The 14,031-nt window shown below is 54.0% G+C and overlaps 8 protein-coding genes across 8 annotated transcripts; 5 read left to right on the forward strand and 3 right to left on the reverse strand.

Moving 5' to 3' along the window:
- Positions 1 to 755: 755 nt before the first annotated feature.
- VTN49DRAFT_6415 (uncharacterized protein) lies at positions 756 to 2,374 on the forward strand (the record flags this gene model as incomplete). The annotated part of the gene is made up of 2 exons (XM_069414572.1): positions 756 to 2,126; positions 2,183 to 2,374. The coding sequence occupies 2 exons, from the start codon at positions 756 to 758 to the stop codon at positions 2,372 to 2,374; spliced, it is 1,563 nt and encodes a 520-aa protein (XP_069265804.1).
- Positions 2,375 to 2,441: 67 nt separating this feature from the next.
- VTN49DRAFT_6416 (uncharacterized protein) lies at positions 2,442 to 3,403 on the reverse strand (the record flags this gene model as incomplete). The annotated part of the gene is made up of 3 exons (XM_069414573.1): positions 2,442 to 2,571; positions 2,641 to 3,248; positions 3,302 to 3,403. 3 exons carry the CDS (start codon positions 3,401 to 3,403, stop codon positions 2,442 to 2,444), a joined length of 840 nt encoding a protein of 279 aa, XP_069265805.1.
- A 305-nt stretch (positions 3,404 to 3,708) lies between these two features.
- On the reverse strand, positions 3,709 to 6,248 carry VTN49DRAFT_6417 (uncharacterized protein; the record flags this gene model as incomplete). The annotated part of the gene is made up of 2 exons (XM_069414574.1): positions 3,709 to 3,979; positions 4,033 to 6,248. The coding sequence occupies 2 exons, from the start codon at positions 6,246 to 6,248 to the stop codon at positions 3,709 to 3,711; spliced, it is 2,487 nt and encodes an 828-aa protein (XP_069265806.1).
- A 670-nt stretch (positions 6,249 to 6,918) lies between these two features.
- VTN49DRAFT_6418 (uncharacterized protein) lies at positions 6,919 to 7,191 on the forward strand (the record flags this gene model as incomplete). Its single annotated transcript, XM_069414575.1, has 2 exons — positions 6,919 to 7,017; positions 7,072 to 7,191. The coding sequence occupies 2 exons, from the start codon at positions 6,919 to 6,921 to the stop codon at positions 7,189 to 7,191; spliced, it is 219 nt and encodes a 72-aa protein (XP_069265807.1).
- A 284-nt stretch (positions 7,192 to 7,475) lies between these two features.
- Positions 7,476 to 8,219, forward strand: VTN49DRAFT_6419 (uncharacterized protein; the record flags this gene model as incomplete). Its single annotated transcript, XM_069414576.1, has 2 exons — positions 7,476 to 7,611; positions 7,666 to 8,219. 2 exons carry the CDS (start codon positions 7,476 to 7,478, stop codon positions 8,217 to 8,219), a joined length of 690 nt encoding a protein of 229 aa, XP_069265808.1.
- Positions 8,220 to 8,575: 356 nt separating this feature from the next.
- VTN49DRAFT_6420 (uncharacterized protein) lies at positions 8,576 to 10,324 on the forward strand (the record flags this gene model as incomplete). Its single annotated transcript, XM_069414578.1, has 1 exon — positions 8,576 to 10,324. One exon carries the CDS (start codon positions 8,576 to 8,578, stop codon positions 10,322 to 10,324), a length of 1,749 nt encoding a protein of 582 aa, XP_069265809.1.
- A 573-nt stretch (positions 10,325 to 10,897) lies between these two features.
- On the reverse strand, positions 10,898 to 12,419 carry VTN49DRAFT_6421 (uncharacterized protein; the record flags this gene model as incomplete). The annotated part of the gene is made up of 3 exons (XM_069414579.1): positions 10,898 to 11,714; positions 11,798 to 12,336; positions 12,405 to 12,419. The coding sequence occupies 3 exons, from the start codon at positions 12,417 to 12,419 to the stop codon at positions 10,898 to 10,900; spliced, it is 1,371 nt and encodes a 456-aa protein (XP_069265810.1).
- Positions 12,420 to 13,154: 735 nt separating this feature from the next.
- Positions 13,155 to 14,026, forward strand: VTN49DRAFT_6422 (uncharacterized protein; the record flags this gene model as incomplete). Its single annotated transcript, XM_069414580.1, has 2 exons — positions 13,155 to 13,199; positions 13,688 to 14,026. The coding sequence occupies 2 exons, from the start codon at positions 13,155 to 13,157 to the stop codon at positions 14,024 to 14,026; spliced, it is 384 nt and encodes a 127-aa protein (XP_069265811.1).
- Positions 14,027 to 14,031: the final 5 nt, after the last annotated feature.

Below are 14,031 nucleotides of genomic sequence, written 5' to 3' on the forward strand. Positions count from 1 at the left end.
ACAGCCACTCTGTTCCCATTCAAGTGACATCTTTGCAGATGACTTGCTCTTGACAATTGCTTATTGGTAGATCTATCAATCTGCCATATCGACAAGCAGGCACATTGCTCTGGGGCAAAGCTCTACTGCAGCATCTCCATGAAATGCGGAATGAGGAACACACCAGACGTCGACTCACCAAGCCACCTCCTCGTCAAATGATATAAGGAGCATTCAGAAGCTTACAAACTTGACCGCCAATCGCTACATGCTCGGAATTGTTTATTACTCCATAACAACCACAGTCCCAGGAGCAAAGCCGTCAACTGCATCGGTGCGGAACTACAATCCTCCGACCCCGCGATGACCCACGCCCCCGCAAGGACCATTGGACCAAGACGGAGCTCTCCCCACACTTCCGCAAGCCTTGGGAATTGGAGAGAAAAGATGAGGGGAAAACCAGGGTTCAGCTCCGGGAGCTCTTCTCCATCCATTGACAGCTGGGATGCCTGTATACAGCATTGCCACAGAAGACAAGAGAATGGGCTAGATCTGGTTGATTATGATCGAGATGATGGAGAACCCCGCATAGAATCGGAGACTGAAGATGTAGCCTAGCTCACGAGGAGATTGATGGAGTATTATATATAAGGCGGAGGTTGAGAGTTGATGCAGCTAGACTCCTTGCCTACTCTTGTTGATCTCTATCCATGATCGAGAAGGGAATCTTGAATATTGAATCTTTGGTAGACATTCCATCGAAAGATTGAATCAACATGGCAACAGCAGCGACAATCCCCCCTCAACCCCAACCAACACAGACACCAAACCCCCAAGAAGCACAACCACCACAACCACAACCACAACCGCCAGCGGGGAGTGAGCTTCAACAGCCAACAGCCGCCCAGATCCAGCTCAATTCCTTCGTCTTTCCGGCCCTGCCCCCCGAGGCAGCCTCGCTGCGGGCGCTAACCCTGACATGCGATATCAAGCCGACGGTGTACTCAGATCTCTTGGAGACGGACGTCCGCAAGGCGGAAGCCAAGGCCAAGGAGGAAGCGAAGGAAGCTTCATCCTCCAGAAATGGCAAGAACGAGGAAGAGAAGAAGGAAGAAGAAAAGACAGTTACTACGACAAGTAGTGGCGATGAATATGAAGAAAATCTCAACTTTCCAAAGAACCTCGAGAGCCTCACTCTGGAACTCTTCTCGCTGGGCTACGCGCCGTCTTTCCTAACCCGTTTCCTTGAACGGCTCGACCGCGGCCTCGAGTCGCTGACGCTATACAGCCAGCTCTTTGACGGCGTGAGCGACGCCTCGCGGCGGGATGCCAGTGAGTTTGGCTATCGCGTGCTCACGGGCGAGTACCCTCGCAAGAAGAAAGTCCCCGCGCTGAAGGAGCTGCACGTGCTGGACACGTTTTTCCGGCGGGGTTTCGTCGCCGGGCTCGGGAGAGTGCTTGAAGAACTGCACGAGCAGCTGACCAACCCTTCCAAACCTCTATCCGAGGAGGAAAAGAGGCGGATCTCCGGCCTGCGGTTCCTCGAGGTCAGCTACACGTACCGCGGCCACTCTGATCGCAAGTTCCTCGACCATGTCCCTGGAGATGAGCTGCCGTGTATGCTTGTCCCGTCGCTTATCGCGGCATCGTTTAGTTTGTCCGCGCCGCCGAGCACGAAGAGTTCATCGAACGAGGAGGGTCTCCCCGATGACCCGGCCGATGTGGATGAGAATGGTCAACTGATTCCCGGCCGCAAACCCGAGGGAATCATCCCGTTGCCTGTCGATAACAAGGGCGTCGGGATTCTCCTTCGCAAGCTCACTGCCGCCTCTGACGCAGGCGTTGAAATCGTCGTCAAGCAAAAGGTCTCCGACGAGGAAAAGGAGGACGCATTGCCGGAACCGGGCTCCGGCCCTGGGCCGCGCGACCTCCGCATGTTGGATGTCACGCTCTACACTCTCAAACCGGATCAGTTGACGCGGATCGTCGAGGCTCAGAAGGATCTCGCTGTCCTGAGCGCCAGTGTGCTAGTCAGTGCAAAGGAAGTCGAGGCCGCAAAGAAGCAGCTCCTGGATGTGCTTCGCAATGGCAAGGAGCTGGAAATTGTCGAGATTGTGGGCGTACCAGGAGATATTGGTGATCAAGAGGTAACCTGTCCCTATTCATCTGATCTAGTGCTGGTGCTAACGTATACACGTGTAAGTCGTCCGTCTCTGAATCTGCAGAACGCCTCCGTGCCATCTTCCCAACCGCAGACGACCTCACGCAACTGTCGACCCATCTCCCCAAGCTTGAATCATTCAAGATGACTATCTTGCGGGCAGCGAGCTTCGGTTCCGTGGACTGGACTCGGTCCAGTGATGGGAAATGGGAAGGAGGATTGACGAAACCGTAGATTGCAATCATCATTGAATGAATTCAAGCCATAAACTATACTCAATGAACACCTAGTTCATGACTACCTAAGACTTCTTCGCCTGCAATCTTGTCTCGATATCCGCCGCCCATAGTGCCGCACCAACCGTATTCGTAAACGAAAACACCAACGACGCCAACGGGATCATTTCCAGCGCAAACGCTGCAACTCCAAAACTATATACTCCTCTTCAGCAAACGCTCCCTCTCTCCCTGGAACAATAAAATAATAAACTCTGAACTGACCTTGTATATCTCGCCTGATTCCTCTCCACCCACTCACCCTTTTCCTTCTCCCCCCACCCTTTCAACTGAAAATACCTCTCATGCCGCCCCGGTCCAATCTTCCTCCCTTGCATCGTCAAAAACACCACGGATCCCACCACGGGCACAAAATTCAACGGTAGATACAGCAACCACCTTATCAACGAGGACGGAAAATCGGCCAACAACGATAGCGATCCTCCCTTTAGGGGCATCTTCTTGATGACCTGCCCAAGTTTTGCTATGGGGTCGTCATCACTGCCTACCCGGAGGAGACGGCCGTCTGCAACGAGACTTTCATGGCCCTTGCAGATGAGGGTTGCATCGAAGACGTCCAGCTCTGCGGCGTCGAGGCGGAGGAAGTACCGAGCGAGGGTGGTGGTTAGGGCAGCGCTCTCGCTGAGGACGAGAAAAGCAGCGGAGATGGGTGCAAGAAGGGGCCCGGAAGTGAGGGTTAACACTGCCATCTGTGGCACGTAGGTGAAGAAGAAGAGCGTGGAGGTTATCCCCGCGCCAAGGGTGAGGGTGGGAAGAAGTCGGGATTGGAGAGGTTTCCATAAAGTGCGGTGGGTGAGAAAGTAAATGATGCCCTTGCGCTGGGGGTCAGTAAAAGATGAGGGTAGGTTTGATAAAGGGAACGTACATGAAATGGGTAAAAATAAGTGCCCGTTCGAATACCCTCTCCAACTTCGTGGGAGATCTTGCGCGCCTCTTCGGCGGCGATTGATTTTATTTTGTCGGCCATGATCAGTACGGAGTACTATCAGTGTCGGATGGGTTTGTTCGTCAACGACGGACGACGCACTACTCTTCAAGCCACCCACTGATAAATACTATGCTAGCCGATGACGTCATAACCCAACCCATCACCATTGGAGAAAACCAGCTAGATTAATTCGAGCCGAGTGCTAAGATTGCTGATCAAATAATAACATGCTAGCATGCCATGCCATACCCAACGATGAGTGTCATGACCAAACTCCAACCATTCCACCAACGCCAGCCTGCAAACCCATTAAGGTATCTTCCCGCTATGACTGTCATTCAAGTCTATCTGGTTCGATCCGTACGGCCCTGACGCCAGATCGAGTCCCCGCCCAGCGGCGCCAGGCTGTGCTGGTTAGAGGTTGAACTCGAACGACCATCGGCATGTGTTCCTGTCTCCAGATTGGCCTCCTCTTCGTAGTCCCGCTCGTTGCTGGCTGACTCGCTCCCAGCCGTCATTCGATAATCTGCCTCTGCATCGCGCTCAGCCAGCGATCGTACAACATCTCCCTTGCAAATCGGGCACGTCCGTCGACGCGTCGTCAGCCAAGGTGTACTGTAGATCCATTAGTAAAACGTTATCGAAAATAGTAACATGGGTGGACGTACATGCACTCCGCATGGAACTCGTGGCCACATGGAAGACTCATGACCCGGCTCTGGCCGTCAATGTATTCTTCCAGGCACACAACGCACTCCACTTGTCGCCCAACGTATCTGCGTCGGTGGGAGCTGGACCCGCTCTTCTCCCCACCAGACTGTCCGCGGCCTGCCGCCATGACCGACCCTGAGATGGTTTGGGACCGTCCCCGGAGCCGACCAGAAGAAGGAGCTTCCCGCGACGATCCTAGAAGAGGCGACGTTGGCGTCACGGGACCCGGGCTTGAGGGCACGCGAGGACTGCTCGGCCCGGTTGATGGTTGCGAGGGTATCGTGTGGTAAGTTCGAACCGGGAGTCGGTCCACGACCGACTTCGGCGCGCGCCAACGTCGTCGCCGAATCCGGGACCGTAGAAGAAGCAATGCGTACACCACTGTCAATGTAACCAGGGGACTGATTACCAGTACAAGAAGTGTGTCGAAGAATGGACTTGCAGAAATACTTGTAGGCGTGATCGTCACCCATAGGCCCTCATGTATCTCAGCAGTAAATGGACCGGTGGCCGGTTGCTCTGGAACAGACGCCGTATGTGCCTGCTCACTACTTTGTGAGGTCGCATCAGGCGTATCGGATCCCTGGTCGTTCGATTTACTTGAACCAAAGAGTTTCGTCATCCATCCATCCTTTTGCAACCCAGTCGTCCCAGACGGTAAAGATTTGCCATCTTCAGCGGCTATCTTGCTATCCTTGCTTGACTTGGCCACTTTTTCGGGCTGTACATATTCACCGCTCCCCGGAATGACGCTGCCTCCTTCTAGGCTAGCCTCTTTGTCCCGCACCTCATTGTCTTTGGAGTCAGAGTCGGAGCGAGACTCGGTAGCGTCCCTTGAAAGTGAGAGATCTGGGTCCTGCCCATCATGCTCCCCAAACTCAAGGTCAGAATTATCGGCTGTCTGTTTGCCTGTATTCTTGCCCTGCTTGCCGTCATCAGAGTCTTGGGTGTTTCCACGGTTCGGCGCACTGGATGGCATGCTGGAAATGCGGCTGCGACGCTCCTCATCCTCGAAATCATCTACAACGACCCAGTCAAGGTTCCCACTACTGGGCGGGCGGCGGCTATCTTCCGTCAAATACCATGAGTAGCCACTCTTGCCTCCCAACCCAATAACGGAGAGGAATGTACGCAGGAAGCTGCTATCGGAGTTGCTGCTAACGGCATTTTCCCCATCTGGTCGTATGCTGGGCGTCACCGTGGAAGCATCAGTTGATGTTGCCGTTGCCTGCGCGGATTCTTGGGTTTTGATGCCCAGTTCTTTGGAGGCACGGCTCTTGCTCTCTCTTGCAGGCACTAGGGACGAGAGCAGATGCGCCGTAGTATAGGACGTGAAGACAGCCGGAATGGTGACGTTTGACGTGTCTCCACGAGCGTACATAGTAACCAAGCTGCCACCCTTGGTATTATCTCCGACGATCACGCCGATACCTCCTCGACGCTGAACCCATAGAACCTTGTCCAGGAATCCGCAACCACCGCGGCTCAGTAGCACGACTTTTCCAGCAATCTCGGCACTCTCCTGGAGCGACTGAATATCCGCATGGGTAGATTGTCTACTGTCTCCGCGATGACTAGAGTCGCCGGCGGAGAGTGACTGGAGAAGATGATCGTCTGTCCCATCATCCGCTGAAGGGATGGACTGACTCTTTTTGCCTTCCGTAGTCGAGTCTGCAGCATCGTCGCTCGACCGGCGGCTGCGGGTTTGGCCAGCATCGGCAGAGATGTCGGAAGCGGATGACTTGCCATCTCCTTTGTTATTCGTTATTGGCTTTGACTGTCCCCTTTGCTCCCAGCCTGGGACATCTGAGCAGCCCAGTTCACCTTCTATGTTTGCCGCCGCGCCACCTTGGAGAGCCTCATCGCCGAACCCGCTTCCAATCCACAGTTGACCACTCAGGCCCTCGGGAGGCAACAAGGGGCCAAACGCGGCAGGTCTGGCCAAGAAGAAGGTCGAGTTGTCATCTGTAAGGCTGATAATCGCAGTCGGCGGGAATAGAGACGCCGGAGCATTGAAGGAGAACAGGGCGCGCAATCGACTCGACCGGCTCGACCGAGAAGAGTCGGCGTCAGACTCTCGGCTAGGTTGGGCAGTGACAAGAGATAAAAAGGTAAGGAATATTGGGAGGAAAATGAAGCAAAACAAGAGAACAACCAGCCTTGGTGGACGCATTGTGAAGGACCGTACGTTTTGTCAGTTGTAATTGTTCAGACAGTAGAGCTAGGCGTCCAGAATCGAGCAAAGGGGGCTCGCTGGGACACAAGCGAAAAGGGGGACATCGAGGAAGATGCCCGGACCAAAGAAATACCAGGGAACGGAGTGAATGAAGGCGATACTACACAAAAGGACTGGATGCTATGAGGAAGGGATGAGGAATCTGGAGACCCTCGAGAGAGCATTGTCATGAGCTTGCCGCGATGGCGAAGACGAGGGGGTCTTGGTCACGTGATACATTGAAGCCCGGGCCAACTCAACTGCCCGAATCAGGCGATGGGATAACCTAGAGAGTAGCCGCCTGAGGCATCGTTCATTTATTCGAGGCAGTAGTAAGCATTCCAACTGATAAGCGGCATCTCTTTCAAAGTAGTGCCGACGTGGAAATTCGATTTGATTCGAGCTTTATTGCAGATCCCAATCTGGTTCCTGAGAATTATGAGTCATGACCGGAAAAATGCCCAAGCAAGCTTGGCCTTGTCTAGAAGCGTCTTACGCAATACTGTGATTACATCGGCAACGTTCATGGTAGTGATGAGTGCAGTATTAGCCTGTGCATGCGCGTCTGGCAGTTCAGCACGCTCTCATCGGATATTCTGGAGAGATTGGGCGACGTCTGCATTGGCCAATGGGTCGGAATCAAACACCCGAGCTGTGGACGCCGAGGATCCGCAACGATGACGATGACGAAGGTGATGACGTCGACGATGTCGACCGTCAAAACAAGGTGATTACCTAAGGGCAAATGTGGCTTGAAACCCCAGATGTGGCTTGCCGGTAGCTCTACACATTCAACTGCAGCTCTTCAACGTTCCAAACACTCCAGTGTCATCACCATGACGCATGGTCTGCCGGTTCCAGACTGAATGATGAATCGTCCCCGCAGAATCCAGCTGATTGAGCCATGGATGCTTCACAATCAGGTTTTGATGTCTCCAGGGTAGCCATCATTGGATATAGAACAGGTTCCTTGACCCCCTTTCCACACCAGATTCGGAGTTGGACAAGCAAGGACACGATTATCCGGGAAACTTGTGATGTCACCGCTTTGGTAGCGAGGATGCTGGAAGGTATATAAGAGTCGTTATTCTGCCATCTCTCAATTATATTTGACATCAGAAATCAAATTACTAAAGAATACCACTGAATCTTTTTGGTCCATTATAATATCCGTTGACGTTCATCATGACGAGCATACTGCACAAGGTCAAGGACGCTGTCACGCCCGACAAGCACGACAAGCCGACGCACTCGGCCAACACAGGCCCTCATGGCTCGAACATTGCCAACAAGCTGGACCCCCGTGTGGACAGCGACCGTGGTACGCTGCATTTCTTGCGCAGAGTTTTGAGTCTGATGCTAACCGGGTTGATAGATAACCGGGCCACTACCGGGGGAGCTACCGGCACAACCACCAGTGCTACCGGTGCCGCATACGGCCACACGGGCCACACGGGCTACACGGGCACCACGGGCACCACGGGCACCACGGGCCACACGGGCTACACGGGCCACACGGGCACCACGGGCACCACGGGCTCTACCAACGTAGGCCCTCACAGCTCTAATGTGGCCAACATGGCCGATCCCCGCGTCACCAGAGATCCCGGGCCATACGGCACGACAGGCGGCGTGACCGCAGGTGGAGCGCGGAACGTTCCCTCTGGCAGCACCAATGCTGGTCCCCATGACTCCAACATTGCGAACAGATTCGACCCCCGTGTCGACTCTGACCGCGACAACCGCGCTCGTCACCATGGCCTGGGCGGCGACAACGCACCGGCGGGGACCAACTACACCACGCCAGGCACCGGCCGTACCCAGCAGACCGCCGGACCTCACAACTCGAATCTAGCAAACAAGCTCGATCCCCGCGTGGACTCAGATCTGGACAACAGCCGCACTGTGGGCAATGCCACTCGTTACTAAGTCAACATCCTGGCTCGGTTCTTATGTCTATCCCTAGGTGTTACGATAATGTCCTCTCCTTATTGTTTGCCTTCACCCGAATGTATGAGTGCTGGATTGTGATATAATTGAACGACTAAGCTGCATAAGATCAGTTACGAAATTGACGATACCTTGGCAAGCCAACTCTAGTTCTGCATTCACGTACTGTCGTAAGAGGATTTGTAGAAGGAGCTCCACCGTTCCTTCCCTCCATATCTAGTTATATCATGCCTGAGGAATCCAGGCAGACAGAACGCCTCTCCAAGAGGCAATGTCCGAGTACAACAGCAGATGCAAAGACCACTGGGGAGATGTTAGCAAGCTACACAAAGGTCATGACGGATTGGCCCCGGACCACTAACGGACCAGGCCCTTGGTCATGCGAGATTCAAAACTCAGCATGTAAGCCTCTGGTCGAGGACTCTGAGCGATGTGCTGAAGAACACACTCGGCCAGGCACAATCATTGTGCAGAAAGAGACGCCTATCGTGCATCCTTCAGTTTCCTCTTCGGGCTCCGGTCCAGAACGGTCGAGATCAGTGAAATCGTTCACACGCTCACAGACTATTCCTAGCTCCTCTCCATGCAGGCGACCACCTCTCACTGTCTTGATCCCCAAGCCAGATCCGCCACGTCCTCCTCCATTGTTGATCTCAGGTCGAGCAGCATCAGGGAACACCTCTTCGAGTTCTGCATCTGGGGTATCTGGCAGACCGAAGCAACCTCCTGCACTGTTGTCTACGGAGCCATCGACTTCCATTCTCTGGACCACCGCGACGGACATGGCTGGCCAAGGCCCTTCACTAACCTCTCAGGCAAGGGCTGCCGAGCTGAGTGCTGCAGCCAAAGCCAGGCTCATGAACAGTAACTTGTACAATCAAAGCAATCTCTCACCGGCACAATCAGTTCCCCTGGGAACTCTCTCACGAGTGCACCTGCGCAATAGAGTTAGCGGGCATTTCGTAGACGAGCAGTCAGAGGCAGCCACGGTATTCCAGCGTCCTCGTCGCCCTATCGATCGCCTCTTCCCTTTATCCAACGATCTTCCGTCCTCCAAGCTGCCAGCATATGCCATATCCAATGGCGCGGCGATGCAGCAAATGGGACAGTCGTACTACGGTTCTCCAGGAAAATGTTCATATGGCGCAGTGAATGCGCACGAACACTTGCCCGGCCATCTGCAGGAACAGCTCAGCATGGCAAGCGACGCAGAGAAATCCCAATTCCAGTTCGTAAGGCAGGACAGATTCAGCCCTATGCATGCAAACAGCCAGCCGAATGCGAATCCAATGCCATCTGAGATCAACGGAGCCAGCTTGAAATATGCCACGATGTCGGCCGTTTCCGGCAGTCGGCCTCTCCATATGAATCAGGGACAGGCTCACGACGGGTTGTCAGTATTGACTGATGCCCGGTATACTCAGTTCCAGAAGGAAGGATTCCTGCCGCAGACACCGAATGATAAGCGACAGCCTACCAATGCGGCCCCGATACCTCGGGCGCTTGAACGCAAAAACAACACGGTGGCGGCGATGTCTACACGGCCCACGACAAAGGAGAGTGTACAATCACTGTCTAGCAGCTCCGGATTGCTGCCGACATATCTGAACGGGGAGCACAAGGCGGGAAGATTGAACACGGGCAGCAAGAAACAAGACGTCGCCGCATACCTGAAGAACGTGACAAAGGGAGAAAGCACCATTCTACAGCAGGGGGTGTTAGAGGATCCTTTCGCGCCAGAGTCCGCCGATGGAAAGAAAGACGCCACGACGATGCCGACGACTGAAGAACACGGCGTCTTTACATCTCTGGCCACCCGCCTGCATGCCCTGGCACGTGTGAATCCAGAGGTAACATACCGGGAATTCCAACGAGGACTAAATGGCCTGCGCCAGCCGCGCTACGTGCCGGAGATTGCGCGCCTTGCTGCTGCCGAGCAGGAGACGACGCAGGGGCCGAGGGCGCCGCCAGGACTGTCATATCCCGCGCCACGGCGTCCAGTCTGGCAAACTTGGAACATAAATGTGGGCGAACTGACATGCAAGCGACTGATATCAGCGGACCAGTGGTATCACCGGCAGTAACGGACTTCTGCTTCTCTTACCTGTACTAGTTACTAGTACTTACTTCATTATCAAGTATCGGTAATGACAGTATGGTTTTAGTGGTCTCACCCCGCAGATCTACACCCCACCAGAGTCCAGGCAGAACCGGATAGCGTGCATGTATACAACGTTTACGTGCAAATTAGCATGAAGCCAATTGGACGGATATGTATAGGGATTTGATGACCGGGTCTCAATCATCATGATATCAGTGAGTATCATACATCCGCATGCAGAGGTCTCTCTTCATTTCGATCCATCCAATCCATCAATCCCATCAATCAACGAGTCCTATCCGATGATGATGGACTTGCCGGGAATCCATGAAGCTTTCACAAAGGAAAAAATGGAAGAAAAACGAGCAGATGCCAGGTTACATTTCCCCTAGGGTAAGGGGTTAACACAGAGAGAGACACACACACAGAGAGAGAGAGAGAGAGAGGCAGGGAACCCCTACTTTGGTATATATGTTATTTAGAAAGGAAACACAGGAAAACATCCAAGAGAGACCAAAGTGGGAGGGAGGGAGCCAGGAACAGGATAAAGAGGAATTTACTCCTCCATTCGGCCAAAGACACCGTCATCGTCATCATTAACGTCGTGCGGCCGAGGCCCAAAGTCCACGTCCGCGTTACGACGGTGTCTTGACTCGCGGTCTCGGTCTCGGTCATCGTCCTCGGCGTCGCCGTCGCCCATTTTAACGTCCCGCTCATCGGAGACGCGGTACGACAGTGAGGGGTCGAGGGAGAAGGAGAAGGGGGAGTTCTGGAGGAATGATTGGCCGAGAGATTGGCCGAGGTACTGGGCGGGGAGAGGCGGGACGGGAGGGACGTCGCTATTGTTGTTGTCGGTATTGCTAGTGAAGGAGGAAGGGATTCCCGAGACGGGCTTCGTGCGCGGAGTGCCAAAGTTGCATAGCCGGATAGCCGCTGCCAGGTCCGCGTCTTCGGCATTGTGGTCCGACTCAATTGCGGTCGACGGCCGGGTGTCGACGCTCGGCTGTCGGTCGTACGTCGATGAGAAGGCCGGCGAGTGCAGCGGCCCGCTGTCGGCGTACGAGCTCGAATCGATCGTTGACCGGAACGATTGCGACCGTGCGTATTTGTCGGACGGGATCTCGTCGTCTTCGTCCATGTCGGCGGTGGGCGGCGGCGTGGTCTCTGTCGAGCTAATTCCGTCGCGCATTTCCGTTGACGATGCTGCTGCGGAAGCGGACGAATTATCGGACTCGTCTTGCGTTTCGGCGAGACTCGAGGACGACTGCTGGTTCATATTCACCAGGACGGACGCCGCCTCCAGCAATTGCACCTGCTGGTGCTTGGAAATCAAAAGCTTCGATGTAAACGCCCAGGCCGGATCGTGTTCCCATCTGTTGCATCGCCGGTTCACGAAGAAACCCGCAAGTCAGCTGAGCTCCCACAGGACGCCGGGAATCATGGTGCCACCCCCCACCTGTGCTTGAGCAGGCAGCTGCTGTGCTTATAGCCCTTTCCACACTGTTCGCACCGCAGTTCCGTCGAGAAGCGCTTGCCCTGGACCAAGTGCGAGCCCTCGCTGGCGCGGCGGTTGCGGCTCCTGGTGCTGACAGGCTTGCTACTCACGGGTCGAGCGCCGTCAACAGCCGTGTGATCGTCCACAGAGCTGGGCGACGTCTTTCGGACGGCCGTGTCCGGACTCGCGGAGGCATTATTAACACTGCGAGAGAGGTACGACGCGAACCCCGACGGCGTTCCGACCGACGAGGACTCGGCGGCACCTTTCCGACCGCCTGCACGACGAGAGACGGGGATAGCCGCGGTGGGCTCTTTGTCTTCAAGCGACGCGGCCACTGCGGCGGCATTGAGGGCGGTGGAGGAGGTCATGCTCTTCCGGCGCGTCACCCGGTGGTTCGCATTGGCGGCACCCAACGAGATGGAATGGGAATGATTTCGTACCCCAGCCTGGCGGACTGAGGGGCCGGATGGAGCCATGGGCCGGGACACGGAGGATTCCTATTCCACACGCACCGCAGTTAGCAGCCAATTCTGTAGCATTTCAGCGTTTGAAAACCAGGTGGTACCTTGAAGGAAGCCATGATTATTTCGTTCCTACCCTCAGTTCCGAGAACCTGTGCGTTTAGGGTAGGACGAGCTGGCTCAATGACCCAAAGTGACGCACGATGACCGGAATTGCAAATTGCCAGGGGAAACAACAAAAAGTCACAACTCTGGACGAGACAATGGGAGTCAAGAAAGAAAGTCTGACCAGGAGGCGGTTGGTGATCTTGAAGCGAGTGTCCGAGTGGACGTGGAGGCGAGAGCTTTGGTGCCTGGGGCCACCAATGGATGACAAACTGCCCTTGGGCGTGTAAAACGGACCAATGAAACGCGGGATGACCGGCACGGAGAATTACTTAATGCGGGGAGACTAAGCCAGGCTTGCATCGATCACGAGAATCGATCATGGGGTTTTAAATACCAGCTGCATACGGAGTATTGTTTTTTTCGACCGAAGAAATTGTTGGAGCTTTTGCCTTTCTTTCTGCTTCTTTTTTTCGCCTGTTGATTGATTTGTGGGCATCGCAGGGTCCCTGAGGCACTGAATGCTAGCGAAACAATGCGAAATTCTGGACTCTTCACGTTGGAGGATCCCAGATCCACCAATCATACCACTATTGAGGTGGATTGATTTCAAGAATTGAGCACGAGAGCACGTCAAAAAAACTAAAACAACAGCAAGCGGTTAATTAATACCGTGGCAATGGTTATTTGTTCAGAGTTTTCCCCCAATGCTGCCAGACCAACATTGATTTGAGAATGAACCTTTGTCCATGATCTCACTACTCGTACTCTTCCTGCACCTAAACCTAGTCCTCGTAAGTTCGGTTACTTTCAGAGGTTCAGGCGTCCGAGGTTCCTTTCCTCCATAATTTCAAGTTTACGGATACTCTGATAAGAAAAACACACGGGTCTCCATGCGGGCCACACCTAAACCCTCTTTGGGGATCCGAGGGGCTCAGCCCGCTAAAGATAGGCACTAATAAAATCATAAAATGCCCACTAAAGCTGCTGGTCGCCTCGGCTAGACCACTGAGTGTGTAGTCCACTTTGGGTGATGATTTTCCCTTAGGCTACCCCAGAATCGGATCAAACCAATTCTCGTAACCCTTAGACTGAAAGTTACTCCTCTGAAGGGATCCAGGAACAAGAAAGAAAGAAGAAAAAAAAAATTCCAGTCATACTGAAAGACAATGTCTCAGCATTGTGTCATGCTGCTCCACTGAAAGAGCTTTCTCGATCATCGAAGAAGCCTGCCAAGGGGGCAGACCGCCCAGATCAGCTGACCGGGCTGACGCTGAGTCAGCACCTCAGCCGCCCAAGGGACCCTAGCCTGACGTCATGGCCGAAGCCACAGGGTCAGCCACGATATGGGAACTGTGGAGGACTTGATACGGCCGAGTGGTGCACTCTGATTGGTTGGTGCTGGGCTGCTTACATGATAGGGGAACGGATTGAGGGAGGCCAACTCATCTATGGACACGATATGCCAGTCGATTCAGAGGACAAGAAATTCAAGACTTTGGTGATGGAACAGCCAGATATAAAAATTCAAAGCACGCTGGAAACGACCAGGGAAAAAAAATTCAAAACACAAACGGACGAAAAAGTAATGAAACCAACTCCGTGGACAGACAAGGCCTGAGGACT

Source organism: Thermomyces lanuginosus (genome assembly GCF_041956635.1).
Source record: "Thermomyces lanuginosus strain ATCC 200065 unplaced genomic scaffold VTN49scaffold_40, whole genome shotgun sequence".
NCBI classification, from domain to species: Eukaryota; Fungi; Ascomycota; class Eurotiomycetes; order Eurotiales; family Trichocomaceae; genus Thermomyces; species Thermomyces lanuginosus.